Consider the following 22424-nt stretch of genomic DNA (forward strand, 5'->3'; position numbering starts at 1 on the left):
TTGAATTAGTAGGGAATTGTTCACTGATAGCTTCAAAAGGTATTCACAAAATTAAATGAGAACATTGAAAAGGTAATATCTTTATGAACAAAAATTCCAAAATAATTTCTATTTAAATTTGCTGAAAAAAATATTGAAGAGTTCAAACTGTTTTATTTTTATTAGGATCATTATTACTATCTAGAAATAATAATTTGTTTATCCTATCAAATGTAAGAACATAGGGAAGCGTCACACAAACTGAGCCCCTTTAGCTGACAGATATCAGGTTCACTGTCATTAAAGATGGATGGGATGTTTGAATCTAAAAAAAATGGAACCTGAAACTTTTTGCTCCTTTGATTGACAATTGAAAAGCAAAAAAAAAGTTATCAAAAAAAGTTTCTGATTAATTTTCTTCAGACTGGTTGCTTTAAATTATCTAGTTGATGTATAGACCAATCAGTTCAGTGATTATAAACATAGCTTAATGTAAATTATGAATAATGTTAATCACAGTCTAGCGTTCATATTTTGTCTGGTAGTAATAATAGACACATATTGTGGAGTGGAAACCTGCAATGGAAATTATAGTTAAAGGACCTGGATGGGATTTTTTTTTCAAGAATTCCAAGAAAAAATGGAAGCATGAAAAAACATTTTCTATAATAACCTTTACAAAATGTACACTCTCTATGGCAAAAAGACACAAGGACTTCTAACACCCTCTTGGCCCTATCTTGAACCTTTATGATACTGTTTTGAACAGAATGCCTTCTCTTTTTGTTATGCAACGCTAAGCTTAAATATCAAATGCATCAATATGATCTCAACTTGTTCCTTTTTCTTTACTTTAACCTCTCTAGATCTTCACCACCTTGGATGTAGCCACAGTGTTCAGCATGCAGACTATTAAGACGGTGGAGACCCAAATGCCCTTTCTTAAAGAGAGTTTCTTCACCACCACTTTCAAAGGCAGGAGAAAGAGCAGTGTAACCAACATCCTCCGGAAACAACAACAGCACTCACTCCTGAATCTACAACAGCAGCATCAACAATGCATTTTAGAGCAGCAGCATCCTGCATCCATTCTTTCCCCTGCGGTCGAAATTGGACAAGGACCGAGCACTCCAGAGCATCAACGCCTTGCTCGCTCAAAAAGCAGCCCGTTATGCAAGACGGCAGAGCGTGCAGGAGCAGATGGGGATAGAAAGGAGGAGCAAAAAGTGAGGAAGGATCAGAGAGTGAGCGAGCATGAGCTGGGGAGGAGGGAGGGAGAGCGGGGAGTGAGTGGTAGTGAGCCCGCGGCTGTCAGTGCCAGTCTCCTCCTACTTTCATCATCAGCATCAGCAGCACTGGGGGAGGCAGCATCATTCTCACAGCTGCCTCTAACTGTGGTGGGCAGACAGCAGGGATCAGATAGCTCTGAAAGGGCTCTGACCAACAGAGATCCAGCATTAGTAGCAGCCCCGGAGGAATCACAGCATGCCCAGCAGCTTCGACCCCAGCAACATGGCCTGTTAGCCAAGGGTGTCCGCTTGTTCAGGAACATGGGGAACCAGGAGGCAAAGCAGAAGAAAGGAGCGGGAAATGGTGGAGCAGCAGGGGATGCGGCCTGTGACGGTGATGCTGATGAGAGGGAAGTGGACAAGAAATCCAAAAAGTCCCACAGTAAGTCGAGCAAAGGAGGGGGAGAAAATAGCAATAAGAAGAAGTCAAAGTCAGAATCGAAGGGTTCTGTGTTTTCTGGCATGAAGATTAGGAAGAGTTTATCGAAGGCCAAGGGGTTGTCCAAGGATGACATGCTGGAAGATGGCAGGTCAGCACCCTTGGGCAAGTCAGGGCTCAAGCCTGGTGTAGAGGCGAGTCTGTCAGCTGACGAGATTGGCTTTCTATCAGATGTGGAGGGCGATCCAAGCCACTTGACTGCAGACAGTCACCATTCATTGGTAGAAGAAACTTGTAGGAAAACAAGTTCAGGCTCCGATGCTGACCTCTACAGTTTTCACTCAGCAGCTGCTGAAAATGAAGACCTGCTCTCCGACATCCAGCAGGCCATTAGAGACCAATGTGTCGCCAGTGAAAAGGTACTGGAAATGGTGGCTGAAAGTTTGATCTCTGAGAGGGACAAACCCCCTGAGAAAGTACCATCTGAGCTGTGTTCTGATCTGGATACAGATGTTTCCGCTCCCACCGTTGCCAGAGAATGTGTGCCTCTAGAAGAGAATAAGAAATTAGAGAACGACAGTTGTGAAATACCCATATCAAGGAATTCATCTGGTCCAGGATCCTTGAGTGGGAGTGGTCCACCATCATCAACACCAGACACAGAAAGAAGCAGTGGTAGCATTTTCCCCAAAACAAACAGCACATATAGCTTCCATGAAACTACCACCACCACCAACACCTCATATGAGAGCGCTGAGGAGCCCCAGGATGACCTGGAGAGTCCCGTTTTGCACCCAAATGGTCAAGGAACTCTGTGTGTGCCATGTGTCAGGTTGGATCCTGTGGTGGCAGGAGCAGGGCCGATTGGGTGTCACAAGAGTGTGAGTAGCATGGACTTGTCAATTGAGAGGGAGGGGGAGGAGGAAGACATTCGAAGACGTGACTTCCTGTCACTGAAAAGGAGGAAGAGTAGTATGTCTTTCAGCCAGCTAACACCGGACATCATCCCTAGTTCTCAGACGAGACGGAAGTCCTCAACCTCCCCGTCCACTGTCAAACTCTACCCTCCAGTCCACCCCTCTTATGTTAAGACCACTACCAGGCAACTCACCTCTCCAATTGGCTCTCCCATTACCAGCCCCAATGTGCCCAGGAAAATAGATGTCACCATTGGTGCAGTGGAGTCCAGCAGGGCCCAACAATTTAGGAGGCACAAGCAGAGGTCCTGCTCCATTGCCGGGCCATTCGGAGCGTCCACGGACTGGCTCACAGAGCTGGAGGAGCTTAGAGCAAGGCAGTGTGATGGAGACAAATTCTCAGAGCCGGAGACAATAGAAAAGAGTCAAGCAAGCGGGACTTACTGGACTCTGGGCTCCAGGAGAGCACATCATGGAAGGAAGAGTTCCATGTCCACAGTACCCTACCTTGATGTCTTCTCTGGTGAGTCACATATCACACAGGTGGCTGAACTGTTTATACATGTCCTGGAGATCAAGAACTGTTAATAATACCCTAATCTCTTTCCAAATAATTACTGATAATTAAAATTTATACAATATTCATAAGTAACATAACGCCATATGGACCCCCCACATGCTTGCTATCATGGCAATTATTCTGGATGGCAATGTATGCCTCTAGTAGTGGCTGAAACTTATTGAAATAACAACTTTTTACTTTGAGATGTGGCTAGTTTGGCCCTAGTAAGGTAGGACAGAAGTTATGGTATTTTGGGGCTTAATGATTGGATGGTATGTACCCGGAAGGGAGTGGGCTGACTTGAACCAATGGGATGTTACATGGATGGAGGAAAATATGAATGGAAAGGTGCCAGAATGTCTATCCCCAGTGGAAACTGTGATTGAAGAGGCACCTGTAAAATTTTGAACAAAAATGCTTTATCATCAATTTCTGGATGAAGCCCATATTAAACCCCAGTCTTAGTATGGATATTCAAAAAGACCAAAAACAAAAATTAGGCTGGTGATAATATAAATGTTTCTATTGTCACCAAATCCAATTAAAAAGACTAAAACAATTTATATCAGCTTCTTAATGGTCATTAAGCCAAAATTCGGCTTAATGACTATTGGACCCAACTGTAGAAGTGAAGCTTGCTCATGCAAAAAGTAAGTAGTTAAAATAAAATAGCTGGGCACTGTGTTATTTGGCAAGTAATTAAAACAAATTAACCAATTTGATTTGTGTGAACTTTATCCAGTCACGACTGTTGTTGTGGCAAATTTATCAAAATAGACAAGTTTACACAAAATTATTCGAACATATCACTAGCTTAATGGTTGGATTTAGAGAGGATTATTCGTTGTTGTTGACAACGTTGAAGATCTGTGACATATGGGATACACATGATCATATTTTAGTCAATACAAGCCACACCTGATGACAGGAATAATCTATTGTTTTTTGTCCACAAGACTCCCCTTCAATGTGGTAGAAAATCATTTTCATCAAAATACTTCTCTGCTTTCACAAAGCACCAGAGTGGGAAAAAAGTACTTCCTTATTGCTTGGAATCCCTGATGGGGTGGATTTAACTAGTATTTGCTTGGTCTTAAGCCCCATCCTCATTTTAGATTAAGTTATTATGCAATGGTGCTGTGAAATCATTATGGTAATTGCCCCGTGATTTAATTTCTAATGACTTACAAATTATGACATTACACACATTATGACATCTTGAATAGCAAAGTTGTTTTTCAAGCTCATGAAAACTATGATGAAACAGTGGTGGTTCTTTATTGAGAAGTGTCTTCAGAACAAAAGGGTTGTTCTCATAAAACAATGACACTTTGTTCTCATGTCTGTTGTAGTGCCTTTCAAAAGCTCAGCTGCTCTCCAATGTCTGAGCCCTTGCCCATAAATCAAAGGACCAAATGACAACACTGCCACCCACCCGAGGCTATGCCATCCTCTCATTCCACTGTCTGAGACACAAAAAAATCACATGCACACACTCACACACACAGTCTACACTTGTGGATGCTAAACCAAAGTGGCAGTTTATCTGCATGACAAAAATAAGTCATGATATGAAAACCATTTGCATTCCGTATTTACTGGAGCCAAGTAAAGGAGGTCCAATAAACCTAAAATGCCCCCAAACAGCAACATTTGACCTGTGTAACATTTCATGCTAGGACATGCGGTATGCTGTACTGATCAGTTCAGGAGTTTTAGAGGTTACTGTATGTCCAAGGATGTGAAAGGAGAGAAGAGGGGTTTGGAAAATGCGAAGTCAAGTGCAGAAGTAAAAAAATCCCATGAAATTGTTAGAAAATAACACATTCACTGAAACCGATTACATAACTCAGTCTTTGAATGACTGAAAGTGACCTGATATGACTCTGGATTCATGTTAGAGTAAATTGTGTGTCTTAACAGTTGTATTTGTTTGTGTGGATTACATCACAAAATTCACTAAACACAATTTTGAAGCCCCCAGCACTCTAATCATCGACCACAGGATACTGAGTCATATGACTTAGCTTATTCATTCATTCTGTGTTTACTCCTGAATCACATGTTTTAAAAAATATATCAACCCAGTGTGATTGTGCATTGTGTCATGGTTTGACTTTGAGGAAAAAAGCAGATTGTTCCTTATCTCGGATCCAAAACCTGCTCAGGGATCTGGAGATCATGACCATTCTTGTCATTCAATAATCAGACAGAATCTACAGCGTTTTTCAGTGCATTATATATACTGTACATTTAGAACGAATAATCCCTGTAACACGTACACAAGTTCATCCACCAAAACATCATATTTTAAAAACAGGAAAGAATACAGTTAGATGTACTGCTAACTTGTACTTTGAATGTCATTTAGCTTTTGTAAATCTTTGCACTGAACAGTAACACCAATAGTCTTATCACCCACATGTAAATGGTGTGAAGAGAGTTTGCATGTGTAGGTGTTTAATTATCACTTCTGAAACTGAGAATTTTCTCTTTTAGTCTTTGCTATAGATAACATGTTATCCACTTTATATGTTGACTTATCCAAAATTAAGTACAAGAACGTACATTCATTTGTCTGAATATCCTTCTCCAGCATAAAAAAATTTGGAGCCTGTTGTTTCATTAGTATTCTTCCGCTTCACTTCTCCTCTGTTCTCAGGTCGCACTCTGTTGGACCGGCTGTGCACGCATCATGGAGATGGCTCTGCAGAAGAGGAGGCGAAGGAATTCTGTCACCGAATGTTGGTCCAAGGTCTGCTGCACCCCTTCAGTGACAGCACCGCAGAGCTACATGGTGGAAGCACTGTATCCACAGTCTTCAATGTAAGACCTTGTTTTTGAGTTGCATCGCATCACCCTAACATAAACTGACTTCGCAGAGGTTTTTGTCCAGATCAAGTCTTTTTAAAGAAGAGGAGAGATGGCATTTCTGTGCAGCATTGATTTTTATGCTAGCCTACTACAGGAGATCCATTGCAAATGTTACGAATAGAAAGGTCAACATTTTACACTTCAAGAAGCAATAATTGCAGCTACTGTACCCAGCTCTATTTCTGTCTAAATCTATAAGATTGTGATGAAATTCCCAAAGGCTGGAAGTCAAAGTGATTTCCATTTGTTAAACTAACTTTTCATTGCAATTTATTCCTGAGGAAAAGCCTTACAAGGGCTGTTAAAGCTGGTAAGGCTGGTAAAAGAGAGCATGTGCCTATCAAATGATAACCTCCAAGAATGTACAGAAGCTCAAAGTAATCTATCATCAGCTTCATGCAAAGCTGTTCCAATCTGTGTTTCTATATCCATTGCTGTTTTACTGTGATTCCTCCCATAGACGTCTAATTATATGGAGAGCAGATGTGCATGTAAGACAGGCTGACCATGTGAAGTTAACTTCATGAATCATTAATTCTCTATCCCAGTAATGCTTGGCTCAGACATAATCTCATATGTTCACAGTGAACAGTTCACCACAGCCACTTTCAGAGCCATTTCTATCAAATTATCCTTGTTGCTGCATAGATCCACCCAGCTGAATAACATGTTGGTACATTTAAAAAATCAGGCATGAGCAATATTGCTTTCTAGTAGAGATAGGAACCTCACTAGCTTCATTATGTGTATATTACTGATCTTATTTTATATTAACTAAGCGTGGATTTGAAATGCAGCTCACTAGCCTGAGTAATTGATGCTATTAAAGCTTTGAGCATTAATGGAGATACCTGATTTTAAAATATGGCGCTGAAAAAAATGTGAATTTCCCACCTATTATAATTTATGTTAATTTGGCCTACACTACCATTATGGATGCACAGCTGACATTTCAGGCATGTCAAACCTTTTTTTCAAACCTTGTGATAAATACTGGGAGGTAGCCATGAATATAATAGACATGTAGGATGAATCGTACTGTTCGCTGTGATCTAAAGATTTTCTAGAGTTAATATTTTTTTCTGTCGTATCTCTACAACAAATGAACTGTATTCTACATACATGGCAAATACCCACAAAACTATTCGAAATATTTTCAGCCTCAACTGTACTTTGTGTTTTTTTTTTTTAAGTACTTTGCGATTTTTAATGCTCTCATGCTTTTATGGTAAACATAAGTTATTTACCATTAACACATCAGACTAGTCTTTATCACCGTGCTAGCATGCTAATGTTAGTGGCTGTTTAGCATAAAGCCCTGCTGTGTCATTAAGAACAGACTAACTGAGCTGCTAGTGTGTTCCCGGGCTCATTAGTCTTCTGATATCACACAGTTAGAAGACCTTTCAATTTCATTTATGCTCTCTTCATGACCATGCTAGCATGCTGATGTTTGTATTTAGCTCAAGGCTCTGCTTTATCTTAGTTTAGGCTAACATAGCTGCTAGCTTGGCTGTGGGGAGTGCACTTTAAACATGTTTTTAAACATTGATAACCATTGAACACAGATAACTGCATTTGAAATGTCATTCCCCCATTCTTGTGTTCATACTATAACTGCATAGATAGCGTGTACATATATCTTAAATGTAAGTGAATAAAGAACTGTGGGGAACATACTGTACGACCATGGGGACTTATGGATGACCCTGACTTTAGACTCCTGATCTTGTTGTTTTTCTCAGTTTAATACCAATGAAAGTAAACAGATTAGTGCTGGCTGCTCAGTGCACCTCCCCCACAGACGAACGTGCATGGACATTTACTTATCATGCTCATAAGAACACAAAGGGGCAATATGCATAGCTCAGTACAAACAACAACATATGAACAGAAAAAAAAGAGGTCACACACCAGATCATGCATGCTCTTGAGGTGTTCAAATGAATGCATCCCTTAAATAAGCGTCTTATTCTCCTCCCCTCTTGTACAGTTGCAATTTACCACAATGGAAGAGCACTTCTTTTTATGTACAACCATGCCACATGTGTACTACTTCCTTTATAAAAGGAGAGCCTAGGACACTGTACATGTTCAGGCATTTCCTTGCATGGTTGGATTAAAGCAGTCCCTGTGACACTACTCTTAGTCACACACACAAATACAAACATACACACCACACACACACAGATCTGTGCTTGCGTAGACCATCTGCTGACCGTGTTATGTAACCACTCCACGTGCCCTGAGCTCAGTCTGCTCTTCCCCAGCTAAAAGCTCTCCATGTCAGGATTGGACTGATGCCCCCTCTTCTTTTGTTGATTTTTTTTTTGTTTCTGTGTGTGTGTGTGTGTGTGTGTGTGTGTGTGTGTCTGTGTGTGTGTGTGTGTGTCTGTGTGTGTGTCTGTGTGTGTGTCTGTGTGTGTCTGTGTCTGTGTCCAGTCTCTGTCTACTTCAGTGTAGGACTTGGCCCGGAGTCTGCATTATTTAACTTGACCAAGAATAACCTTTGCTGTTTCTTTTCACAGTAGGATGTCATTGTTGTTGCTTTCTTTCTCACAACGATCTCCCTTTTTTAAAAAAAAAAACATAGTTGATCTCTTGGACCTATTCAACTAAAACATTCACCTTTAACTTTCAAATTATTTTTCCTGTTTTAGCTTAATTCCATCTTTAATTTCATTACCTACTACAGCACCTTTGTCTTCTCTTTTTCCATTTTCCTGTCTTAAAATATCCAGCCTTCTCTCTCATCTCCTGTTTTTCCCCACACTTAGAGTGATGTGTTTCTTATTCTGCCCCTTACACTGAAAAGTCCATCAACCTCATTCAGCTAAAAAATAGCTGTTTGTGCAATGAATAAATGAGCATATAACAACTCAGTTTAAATCGGCATCCTCCTTTTTACACGTGTTTGTATGTATCTTTACTATACCATAAGCTCTGCAGTAATTGGGAAAATGAAACCTCCAAGGATGAAAGAAAAACAAAGGAAGTTTATTCATTTTGTGGAATAACTTCATCAAGCACTTTTACACTTTTAAGAACACCTTTACAACCAGGTCCTCAGAATGAACCTAACTATGTCGTGGATGATAGTTGTAGCGTACCTTTTTGTATTATCTTTGACTTATAATTTGATGTAATATATATATATATATATATATATATATATATATAGTTTAAAGTTTAGAACAATTTGAAAACTGCTGCTGCAAAGCTCTGCAGTCTCATGCCAATGCATGTTAAGTTCGGTATTCCATACATATATTCATGTAATTATATATTGGTCCAATTAAATAGTCGGGGGGGGGGGGGGGGGGGTGTTAGAATGAATGCAGATGTAATTATTTCAATTTGTTATTAGGCTTAGTTTTGATCATTACTTAATAAATGAAGTCTGTCTGTTTCCCCAGACTGTTTAGTAGTGTGTGGGGGGAATATAAGGTTCATGAAGGATCAATGAAGGCAAGATGATTAATGGTTTCCACACATTAAGTTTCAGATATTGTAACCATATCGCTCCCACCCCTGGCGGATGTTATTAACCTTTAATTATGGTACATCCCACCATCTGTACACACTGTTTGCTATATATAGTTGGAACTAGTCCCTGGTGGGACCTTGTAGTTTTAAGCACAAACATCTAACCTCATTTACAGCATATGCTCTGACTTGTATTGTTATCTGTGTGCAGGAGGAGCAGCTGTACACGTGGGCCACTGTAGGCCTGCCAGTGTCTTCTCACCTGTGGGAGCTGTATGGGGGGCGGACCACAGGCAGAGAGCAGAGCTTCAGATCCACTTTAAATCAGTCATCAGCTAAGACCCCAGGAGCCCTCCACTCTCAGGTGTGTTACATTCTTTAACTATAAATGCTTTACAGCATGCTCACCCTGTCTACACTCTGTTTAGGGTTTGCTTAGATTTATAGTAGAGCCTCTGTTTTATTGCTAACATTAGAGATCACCTTCCTTCTATTTACCTTTGACATAAATACATATAGGAAGTCATGAATAAGGAAATAGCCATTTAGGTTTGTTCTTTTGTATTTGGAACGTTTATGTTTGCTTCCTTGTTTAATTATGTGCTTTATACACTAATGAGAAGATGCTGGTAGTTTACTGCTAGAATTAAACTCTATATACAAAACCATTATCTTTACAATCCATTTATGACTGGAAATGGTACATTCAGTTTAATCATGCACTATAAAAACATTTTCCTGCATTTTATTATGCATGTATTGAGAAATTGTGAATGTATTTTATAGCATAGGGCTGCCTCTTACATGATGTCCTTTATAATTACTGTTAAACTAATTCCACATATACAAATTAAACGTATACTGTAGATGCAAAGAGAATATTGTATAATTTTCAGCACACACAGTTAGCAAATGGTCCTGCATATTGTGCAGGATACTAAGTGGATGAAGCCATTGTTAGATCAAAGTTACGGTATATGGATTATAAAGTGTTTTTCCTCATCCTTAAATCAGTAATTTGTTTTTCTTCTGTGCTACACAGAAAGAATTGTGGGAGTGATTTCATTCAATTTTTTTTTTTTTTTTTAAAGAAATTACTCAAAATTAAACTTTAAATAAAAGGCAGAAAAGGTGGAATTAAAGCGTAAGATTGGAAGGTTAGTTAGTTAAAGCCACATATTTAAGAAATGCAATTCCATTGTATTTATACAGGATAATTAAGGGATGCATATTAAACTTGATTTTGAATCTGGAACTACAAGACCTGTACGACTTGTCAAAGATTTAAGAAAACTGAATCTCTGTTTTGTTACTTATAATTTGGCTCAATCAGTGAGCCCCAGCTGTAAGTTCTTCTTTGTCCACCAGAGGTCAGGCTTGTCTTTAAAGACCTGTTACAATAGCTTAGTGAACCTCCCTGTTTCCCAGCTGCGTTAATAAATGAGAATGAGTCCATACTGCCTAAACATTCAAGAGCCAACGATGTAACCACAAGTGGGGAATTTTGCTAGTAGACACGGACCATCCCCATGTGAGGCCCAACGAGACTCACTGTCTCTCGGGTCAAATCCCTCACTATCCCCTCATCCCTGCACTAACCAGACTGGAGCCAGAGGTCTGATGTTGTCTAGACTTAATAGACTTTCTTGACCCTTCTTCGGCTCATAACTGTGTCACTTCGCTGCCTCAGTTGTGGGTGATGTAGTTTTAATAAAGTGCTACATATTGAATGAGAACGTGTCTAAGATTTAACAGCAGATTTGGCATAATGTTTTCCAAAAAAATAAAAAGGCTTTATTGGATAGTTTCATAAAGGAAAAGCACAGATTTGTTGTTTTGGTTTCCTCCAGTTTCAAGTTTTTAACCCTGATGTGTTTGCTTGCTAAATTATGTGTATTTTTGTTTGCTGACAGACAGAATCATGCAGGTTGAAATCAGGTCAGTCTTCCTCAGAGGATGAAAGCTGTCTCATCCCTCAGCTGGAGAGGACCATCGATGACCTGCGGATTAAGATCGCTCTATTGCAGGGCCAGCAGGCCTCCTTGGCTAATGCTGGAGCCCCGGGCGCTACCAGCCACAACGCCTCACAGATGAGAAGAGGGCTGTTAGCAAAGACGAGTAAGGAAATATCTGTGCAGACGTCGCCCGTGGAGGACGGGTTTAAGTTTGTGCCTTCCAGCGGAGGATCAGGGGCTGTGTCATCCTCTGTTTCATCCGCCATCCCCAAATCTGAGAGTTTTGTTTGCATGTGCCAGCAGAAGACTCAAAGCAGCCTCCAACCACCACCTCCTCCTCCTCCTCCAATCTTTGGTGGTGCTCCCCCTCCTCCACCTCCTCCTCCACCACCTTTACCAGGAGGTGTTGCCCCTCCTCCACCACCACCTCCCCCTCCCTTACTTGGACTTGGATCCTGTCCACCACCACCTCCACCTCCTCCACCACCAGGTTTTGGTCCTCCACCTCCCCCTCCACCACCTGGTTTTGGCCCTCCACCGCCGCCCCCTCCACCTGGAATGGGCCCCCCTCCTCCACCCCCACCCCCAGGCTTTGGGCCTCCACCTCCACCAGGCCTCATGCCCTCTATGATGGTTCAGGAAGCTGCCCCTGCCAAGGCAGCAATCGAGCCCCCCAAGCCAATGAAGCCGCTGTACTGGACCCGCATACAGCTCCATGCTAAAAAGTAAGGATATGCTGTTATAACAGTGAAGATAGATATGGATCATTTGCACGCAGGTATTCTCTGAACAGTAGAGAATTGAGAGGAAGCTTGTCCACTTAAGATAAAGATCGCCCACGCACTGTGACGGTAACCTTGTGGAAAATACAAGTGATGTAGTCCAGGCATTGTGGTCAGCATTGAATAGACTTGAACCAGGGTTTTCATTCCTTAAAAGGGCTCGGTATTTTTGCTGAATAAACATCTAGGAATAGGCTACCTGATTTACTTGCAAGAGTGAAAGTTGATACTGAATGCTAAATATTATTCGTAGCCTGAATTATTCCACAAGTGTATTTAATTTTACTCTGAAAGAAATGACAAGAGTGATAATAAAAAAACAGAAGGGTATGAAGAATTATCAGCAGCATAAATTTGAACATCAGAGTGGACTTTTTCCAACCGTTCATGGCTAATTAGAGTTTTCCTATATGCACTGTAGATAATTCTCTCATTATTCTTCTGTCTTTAGACCCGTAGGCTCAATTGTGTGGGAGAAAATCGAAGAACCAAGTGTGAATTTTGAAGAATTTGTGGAGCTATTCTCCAAAAGTGCTGTTAAGGAAAAGAAAAAGCCAATTTCGGACACAATCAGCAAGTCCAAGGCCAAGCAGGTACAGTATCTTCTCATGTTGTTCCTCTATGTGTTGGTCATTTTGTGTTTGTCTCTATATGCGTCAAACAAACACAAATATCTTTTTTGCGCTTATACATGTGTGTGTTTTGTGTTTTGCGTCTCCTTGGCCACCAAATATGACCCTCTTCAGGGTTTTTTTTCCAATCTTTGTTGTAACTCATCCGATGCCCCGCTCCTTTCCGTCTCTCCACTCTCCAAGCTGCTTTGAGTGACAGGAGGAACTGCTACAGCCAGACAGTGATTATGTGGTGTGAGCTCTGGCTCCCACCCGACTCCCCCATGACCATCCAGTGGCACCGAGCCAAAGTCTCGCGTGCGGTGAGGAAACCTCACGACGGTGATGACTATTGAGAGAAGGGAGGAAAAAAAGTGGGGGAGGGAGAAGCCTGGGAGCCGTATATCGTGATGTGGTTCCTCCCATTGTGCTTTCTGTATGACTTAGTTTCATGTTTGCCTCCCCAATGCCCTTTATGTCACTCCATCAATCTGCAAGTCAACTATTTGATCTACAATTTAAAGCTGTTCCAGTCAAGATTTTTATGTAAATGTACTATTTACCCCATTATGTGCCTTAAATCATAAATAACGTTGCAGCAGAGAAAAACATTTCAGCCCCTCTAATAGAGACCCGGCAGTCGCTGAGATGAAATGTTGCTCAGAGGCAGTCACGCTGTCGGGAAATCTCTCAGTTTATGGGTAGTGATGAATTGAAATATAACAACAAAACATAAATCTGTCTGCAAAAAGGTTCCAGTTGAATTCCAGACCTGATTTAAGATTGATTTAACCATGGTTTAACTCCTCTACCATCAAAATGTTAACGATAAAAGTAATACTAGATATATAATTTAGTTTTTTTTCTAAAGACGTATTATCTAGTTTCTTTAAAATTTCTAAAGTGGCATTATTTAAGTTACTCTAAGACAAGCACTATCCCACTTAAGGCTGTAGGAGACTTTTTTGTAACTGGTCACAGTAAGGTTTTTTTTTGTATTTTAAAGGCTTATTCATTTTTTTCTTAAAGTCTCACATTCCCATGAAGAAACTACAAGAGATTTGAAAAACAAAAATGTTGTGAATTTAAAAGTTATTATTTGTCTGAGCTTAAATGTTGTGTAAAACAGTGAAGTCTCACAAAATAGTGATGACATTTGACATATTCTAAGTTCATCCATAAGGAATACATCAAAACAACTTTTCTGACACTTGATGATCCACGGATTCTTATTGCTTTTTTTTCAAAGATTATTTGGGCCTTTATGTTTTTAATCGTGGATAATAGGACAAGAGATAGATAGGAGAGTGGATGAGAGATTGGGGATTGACATTCGGCCAAGGGTCGGAGTCTAACACCGGCTGCTTGCTTCGAGGACTACAACCTCTGTACATGGGGTGTGTGATGTAACCTTTAGGTCAGTGGTTCCAAAACTGTTTTTGCTGGGCCAACTTTTGGCAGATGAAAATATTGTCAAGCCCCCCCCACCCCTCACCATACACATCGACACATAAACATATATCCATATACAGTAAACACAATGTGAGTCACGCTCACAAACAATAATTTATTAGAATATATCTTAAACATTGACTGCAAAAATGACAGAATAGTTACTTCAGTGTGACAACAAACTGAAAAAACTAACAAGTGGCTTTAACAGAGGAAGCAATCAAAAGTGATACTGCAACATGAAACTTCCAAATGTTGTACATTTAACAACAGTCATTGCTTTAAACAGATTCTTTTAAAACCTGACTCTCTGAAGATAAACAACTCCCTAAAAATTCAATGAAAATGATGACATTTTAAATTAAGATGTATACTTCCCGACCTGCAATAATTTCAATGAACAGTTCGGGCTTGTTTTGTGATACAGATTTTCTCAAGTCTGGGGTGCTGCTGTAAGATTGCTACTCTTACTTCATCTTCAATGTCCAGCCATTCTTTGCTAGCAGTACAAAACGATGTGCATTGTTTTTATTTAGCCTTGCCGCGCCCTCACCTGTCATAACTTCAGGTTTGCTCTTAGAGGCATGCGCCTCACTGTGGGGATCAATGCTCTAGGCTATCCAGTGCCCCAGTTTCTTAGTGTCTTATTCCATGTGAAACCTTTGCCATGCTGAATGTTTTCTAGAATTATGTAATCTTCAATGTCACCACCATCAACCATCAAGTGTAAAAAATCATCAGAAAAGGAGAGAAAAAAAACCTCATCTTGCAACTTTTATTCAATAGAAAACAATGCCAACACCAAAGGGAAACAGCAGATAAGTATTGTGACTTAATCCATCACAATAATTCCATAAAAAAAAGCCATCACATAGCATGTTGACACTCTCTGAGCGGTCAGGTGGTTTCTTTAAAACCTGAGAGACAGGAAAAAGGTAAAAAACTTCTGCTTCAGCAGGGATATAGGACAACCAGAATGAGTGTCCTCTAATGTAATAAAACTTTCTATTGTGTGCTGTTCTGACTGATAGAGCTTTAAGTAAGTTGACAACAACATCATGAAGCAGACAATGTTGTAGTTGTTTGGCTGAATTGTAAGAGGTGGCAGGTGTTGAAGTGCCTCGACCCTTTCTGCATTCTATTGGTGTGGAAGTTCATAAACACAAAACGATGCAGAAGATAATAAAATCAATTTAAAAAGCACACTCAAAACTGACTGACCTCATGCTGGAGCTGACCTCTGACATTTCCTTCTAATGAAGCACAATCACTGCCATCTCCTACTACAGTACAGCTCTTCCCCTGTGTGTTGTTAGTTCAACAGTTTTTCTGATGAGAGGACACAAGCGTCCTCTCCACAGCCACCACTAGAGAGCAGCTTTGACGTCAGTACTACCAATTTAGAGGCCTCTGCTGACATCAGTGTCAGTGTAATGGGGAGAAATATTACCAGAGACACCTGCTGTCAGGTGCTGACCCTGCTGTCTGAGTGCAGACAGGTTTAAAAAGGGAGCTGTCTCACACTATATGTTGCTGTCCTTTTCAAATGGAGGTGAAATGGAGTTAAATAATGTTTTGCTACTTTATTTGACATGTTTGTGGTTTGAGATGGAAGTTTGGGTTTTTTTTTTTCTTGGCACTCGAGATCAACCTACCAATGTTTAGACTATTGCTGGATTTTTGAGATGCAATATGCAATTTCAATTCATGTCAGATGAATGCTAACATACAGTTTAAGATGCTTTCAGTTTCCAACCTGTATGTATGAAGGACGATTTCTGTTAGCAGGTCAACGGAGGAGGACTGGAGGGCTACACCTAATGACAGTTTTTTATTTTAATGATTCATTTGCTAATTTGTCCCCCAATTCATCGACCACTTCCTTGGTAAATAAACCGCAGATTAACGTTCCATTAATCCGATTATCCAGGGGCTTTAACAGTCTAATTCTGCAGACCCTACATTAAAAGATGGAGCCTTCAACTACTTAACTTGTTTCTATGTATTTCTCCACTTCTTTTCCCCACTCCCATCATTCATTACATTACACATTTTTCAGTGAAAGTTCCCATCATGCTTTGGTAGACTGGAAACATAGTGTTGCCACTGAGTGGAGGAGAATTCACGGACTACATTTTGATCAGAAATACTTGTAAGAAGTTACTATTGATAATATGACAACAACTAAGCTGACAGCTATCACTGCAATACCTGAAGAAAAGTCGAACCTGATGATTTTCAGGCAAGTTCTGGAGTTAGCTGACATCTTTTGGGCCTGAAAATGAAAGATAATGGTATCTCCTAAAGGTTTTAATCGCACTAAATACAAACTAAAAAAGTTACTTACTTGAAATAAGTGATTTAAAATGCCTTAAATGTCTCAATGAGCTAAGCAATTCACTGCTAAAGCTCCAAGTTACAAACATGGATAAACTACAATCATTTCTGTTTCAAATTTTTGTTTTATTTTTAGAAAAGTGGGCATGAAGCGTTCACTTCAAATTGTCCTTACCGCAGTACTGATTGTCTCTCTTTAGTAAGCTCTTCAGTAAACCAGTGAAATCTGTTTTACATAACTTTAACCTGTTTGTAGATTAGTGAGGGTCGTATTAGCGGACTAAACATGACTAATTTATTTTTTATTCACTACCAGTTAGCAGCTAACCTTCACTAGCGATCCCAGGCTCACCATGGAAGCCTTTCACCATTATATCACGTACACTCTGTCCCCTGAAAATTTCGTTTGAGCTGGAAAACAGAGAAATGTGGGGCCTGGTGATATAAGTTCATGGGTGTTTGAGGGGTCTGTGGTCTGTGTGATCTGGTTTTGATGGAAGCATTCAGTCTGGATCACAGTGGGTTACAGGTTTCATGCCTGTTCTTTCACTATTTTGATACTTGACGCACACTTCTTCTAACTCAAGCGAGATGTGGTTCATAACGGCTCCCTTGGATGAGGTTTTTCATGCATAATAACAACACTGGGCTTGATTTTCAACTCCTGGCTGTTTGTCAAGTGGAAGCCACCATTATGCACCAAACATTTATTTCTAAAAAAAATATTTTGGAGCAGTTTGGATTTTAGGGAACAATAGTTTTGACTCGGAGGTATTTGTATTTACTGAAGCAGAACTTTGAATGTTTGTGGCACTACTCCACTTAGTTTGCCTGTTGTTGGTTAAAAGTATTTATTTGAAGAACTTTAAAATGATGGATGTGGAGAATTGGAGGAAAAGAAAGAGGAAAATTATTTTTCATTATAATTCAGCTAGGCGGCCTTTTAATTTCCTAATGTCTGCGGTTGAATAGTCTTTCGTTTTCCTCCCACAGAAGAAAACAGACAAAGGGGAGTGATGTTCCTGTTTTGGGTTTCCAGTCTTTTGTGTGTGGGTTTGTCTGTGTGTGTGTGTGTGTGTGTGTGTGTGTATGTGTGTGCATGTGATAGTAAATGCAATATTAACATTTCTGTTCTGTTTGGCCTTGTATAACCCTGCTGTTCACTTCCTTATGTCTCATCTCTCAGGTGGTGAAGCTCTTGAGCAACAAGCGTTCGCAGGCTGTGGGTATTCTTATGTCCAGCATTCACCTTGATATGAAGGATATCCACAATGGTAAGTGGTATTGTTACATTTCTACCTTTTTGTTACTGGATTTTCGGGGAAGAATTTCTGTCACAAATTCTTGGAAAATTGCATGACTGATGAAAAAATGTGATGTCAGTATAACCTTTATGTACTAAAGTGTGCAGGTCATATCGTGAACACCACTGCTATGGTAAAAGTGATCAAATGGAAATAGATCAGCAGCATTTTTTCAGTTTTAAGTTTATGAGAGATTCATTTCTGCTAATCAAAAACACACACACACACACACACACACACACACACAGTATAATGGTGCTGTGTTTGTTGGTTTAACTGTCTTAATACGACAGAAAATCAAACCTCTGTCGGCACTTCATGGTGTAACCTGAGAGTGTCATATGAAATATTACTTTAAAAAAACACTTGTTTTATTAGACACACAATGGCTCAGCTATAGTGATAATAATGTTGTTCGGTATCTCCATCCCCTTTGGTCCTGACTGAAAGTTTCAGCCACTAAATGGGTTACCAATCTTCAATCTAACACAGATGGATCCCAGTGAACGAATTTTCATGACTTTGATGACATGGCGATGTCTTTCTGACTTTCCACCATACTCTACCGTGATGTTGACTTGAAGTTTTGGGTGAAATGTGTCAATACTATTTAAGGATTTAACTCAAGCTTTGGAACATTTATGTTGTTCTCAGAATCAATATGAATATCTTTGGTAACGTTACATATACAGTAGCACCAGTTTTGAGTGTTTCCTAAAAAACTAACTAACAAGCCAACTGTTGACAATGGGTGTCAGTTTTATACAGCTTTAAAATCACCGTCTTGGGGCGCCAGATATCCTAGCGGTTATGTCCTGTCCTCTCTTTAGCTGTCGAATAAAAGTTAAAAGCCCAAAAATATAACCTAAAAAAAAAATCACCAGCTTGTTAGCATGCTGATGCTATATTTAGCTCAAAACAAAACCATGCCTGAAGAATTCATCATTGAGCTCCTTTCATGGCTGCTAACGCATCCTCTTGTTCTTTTTGAGAAGGTCGCAAAATAAACTTTGTATGTGATATAAGAAAGATGCGCTTCACATGGATGAATTGAGTGCTTTATTAATGCGTGCTCAACATGTGTAGGTGGAAAGCGTTGCAGCTGTGGCTGAGAGGTAGAGATTCTTCGGCTCTCAAAAAGAATGTCAAGGGAATGATCCCCAGTTCCTGCAGTCATTTGTCGAATCAGTCAATCGATCTGTCAATCTTTACTTGTGTAGACCCAATTAATACCAAATGTTATTTGAAGACTAAGGAACAGGTATAAGACTTTACTCTTTGTTATATTATACACAAAGACACAACATTAATCCGTCATCAACACAGCACTAAGCAACATTTAGCAAAGAAAAATCTTCCTTTAAGAGGCAGAAACCTCGAGCAAAACCAGACCCACGATGAACAGCCATCTGCCGAACTGTGTTGGGATTGAAAAGTGGGATAGAGAGAGGAGGGAGTTGCAGGAAGGAGGACAGAGACAATCAGAGCAACATTAATGAATATTAAGATAGATTTGTAGCAGCAATGTCAAAGTGTCATTGGGCAAGACACTGAACCCCACATGCTGCATCTAAATGCTTTGTCCGCGGCATGTGATTTTTATGATAAGTGATAAGCAAGCAAGCTCATACCTTGCTCCAATATGAAGCTTTATCCCAAGTTACAGTCTTTAAAAAAAACTCTTAATAAAAGGTTTTATCCTTTTGTTATTCTTCTCCTGTCTGTCTTTCTTTGCTTACATTTTGCATAACCCCCCACCCCCACCTCCCCGCCGTCCCGCCTAACATCCACATCATGTTCCTCCGCCCCTCTCTATCTTCCTCTGATGAGTTGTCACCATCTTGTCTAAACGGCTTTGTTAAAGTGAAGTCATTCAGGAGACGATGATGGGAACCGACTGTTTTCCTGTTTGAGTTTCTCTCTGATTGCTCTCCAGTCCTCGCTCATCCGAACGTCTAAACACTCGTCCTCATCTTCCTGTCTTATTCAGGCCTCCTGCAGAACGCCTTTATCTCTTCTCTCATGGCAGCTTGGTTAACTCGCATATAAAATGAGTTTGTACAATAGAAACTATAGCTTGAACATATTATTGGAGCAATATACAGTTGCTCTGTGCGTAATGTTTATGCTGTATTTTGAAGCATGTTGATTTTTACGCTCTATATTTCCAGTGTTAAGGTCAGTCTTTGGTGCATTCCTTCTCAGGTCAGAACTGGAGGCCAAGAAAGGGCCACTCTCATCAGCAATGTCATTTGTCTCCTATGTTAGGACAGTTTATACCATAGAACATAATGAGCGCTGATTGGAAACTTCAGTATATCATGTCGGGTGAGATCACAGAGAAGATATCTTAACAGTTTGGAAAAAGGCCTCTTCTCATTACGTGTTATTGTTCCACCCAAAAAGGGACATGCCTGCTGCCTTGCACAAACAACAACCCAAGACAGTGTTTTTTGTTTTAGTATGTAATGCATTTAATTGGAAAGATTAGTGGGCATGAAGGATTATAGCCTTCCCATACTCATTATTTCATATAAAGAAGAACACCCAGAATACTTCATATTCAAGCAATGCTATTGTTTTCTAATTTCCTGAAATGATCTCATGTTCCCTTATGCCGTCAAACATTTAAGATGATTGAAGATTTAAGAACAAATTGTTCTCAAAAGGAGAATTTACTCATCTAAAATTTGTAATCATCTCTTTCCGTGAAGTGAATCATGTTTTTTCTTCTCTTGATTAAGACAGTGACTGTGAAAGCCCTCGTCACTTGAGTATCTCTGACTCAGAAACAGAAAAACCTCAGAAACAGAAAAAAACAACATCTGAACAACTGAGTTCGATCGTGTCTGTTTTATGACACTCGATTACTCAGTGAGAACACATTTTTCTTTTTCCTCACAGCTGTTGTTGTTTGTTGTCAGACTTGGCCGCCACTCTACGTGTATCATAGGACACTTCCGTGCTGCGTCTGCTTCCTTTTAGGCTCTGCATTCAGTGGTCGGCGGCGGCAACCTGCCAGGGTTGAATGTGGTACACAGGGTAGACCCAGACAGATGGGTTTTGCCTTTTGGTAATAAGAGGTCTGTGTCAGAGCGATGATACGGTTTTCTCCCATGTCTTAAAAAAAAAAAAAAGAAAAAAAAAAAAAAAAAAAACGTCTCCAATCAAAGGAGCCAGCCAGACTCTGGTTCAGATTGTAATGAAAACCAAATGGTGACAAGAGGGGAGTGTGAGGAAGAGAGAGAGCGAGAAAAGAGAGAGGGAAGTTGTTTTTGTGGTGGCTCTGGAAGAGGAGAGAGTGTGAAGAGGTTGGAGAGTGACAGCATAGAACAAGGAAAGAAGGAGTGAGGGGATTTAACAAGCTGAGGGATTACATAAAGACAGATATTAAGGCTAAAAACTTGACATAGAACTGTTTCGATATGTACAAAAGTCACTTGAGGTCTTATTTCCAAATGCCTCCTCCGCCTGCTTTATTCTGTGTGTAGGTGGAAAAAGCCTGTAAGAAATCCACTCCTAGAAATCCCAGCTTTATTTGTGAATGGAGTGAACACTGTGCATTTTGCATTGGATGCATTACTTCATGATCCTTTATCCGTGCTGACACTATCTTTCCCTCTTGTACCTCACAAGGAAAATCAGCAGATCAAAACAATGTGAGCAATTTGGACACCCACCGCCTGATGAAAATGCATATATATATATATAAAGGTGTTGAATGCTTCACCGGAGAGGTTGTGCATACAGCAACACCTCAGCCTCAACGCTGCAGACCCCCGGGCTCTGTTTGTCTTTAAACATTTACTTTCAAAGGATTAATGCTCGAGGGCGCCAGGTCCTTGCGCCGAGACAAAAAGGCGACACCAGGAATTCAAACACAGGAGTTCAAACACAGATCTCTGTACCTTTGACAGATTTCTAAGACCTCTGTATTTATGTTTTAGCATGTGGCCCCCTCTTCTTTGCTATAGTGATGAGAGCTGATATCTATACGTAACTAACAGCAGACGGAACATGGTGCTTTATGTGGAAGAATTTTGTCCATGTTCTTTTTTTTTAAGCTGAAGCTCTAGGAACGCAGAACTCTGATTTGAAAAGGTGTCAATGTCCGTGAATGCAGTCGAAAGAAAAATGTCGAGATTCAAAAAGTTGAGGCCTGTTTGTGCTGCTTTGATTTCTTACTTGTTAATGTTGTTCCTTGAAGGCAGCACAGAATTGTCATCACGTGCAAACATTCACATTAACCATGTCTTCCTCTGGTTCCATTTACAGCCGTCCTCAATATGGACAACACTGTCGTCGATCTGGAGACTCTGCATGCCCTGTATGAAAATGTGAGTAGAGAAACACTCTGAAGTGCTGCTTGGAATTGCAGCTATGTCTTTATGGTTACAACAGCAATAAACATTTTTAAACATTGCAAATTTCTGACTTTGAGAGGGATTTTCGTGGCCGATGCGGACAGTGGTTTTCAGCAAAGTCAATAGACCGGCA

The 22424-nt window shown here is 40.2% G+C and overlaps 1 protein-coding gene across 1 annotated transcript in view; it reads left to right on the plus strand.

Annotated features, from left to right (window-relative positions):
- Positions 1-849: 849 nt before the first annotated feature.
- Positions 850-22424, plus strand: part of fmn2a (formin 2a) — a 43695-nt gene continuing 22120 nt past the window's right edge. The window contains exons 1-7 of the mRNA XM_029278319.2: positions 850-3087; positions 5789-5952; positions 9698-9850; positions 11400-12166; positions 12675-12816; positions 17810-17897; positions 22203-22264. Of these exons, the coding sequence (XP_029134152.2) occupies positions 882-3087; positions 5789-5952; positions 9698-9850; positions 11400-12166; positions 12675-12816; positions 17810-17897; positions 22203-22264 (3582 nt within the window). The 5' untranslated portion in view covers positions 850-881. The remainder of the gene's footprint in view (positions 3088-5788; positions 5953-9697; positions 9851-11399; positions 12167-12674; positions 12817-17809; positions 17898-22202; positions 22265-22424) is intronic.

Source organism: Labrus bergylta, chromosome 10, assembly GCF_963930695.1.
Source record: "Labrus bergylta chromosome 10, fLabBer1.1, whole genome shotgun sequence".
In the NCBI taxonomy this organism is placed as follows: Eukaryota; Metazoa; Chordata; class Actinopteri; order Labriformes; family Labridae; genus Labrus; species Labrus bergylta.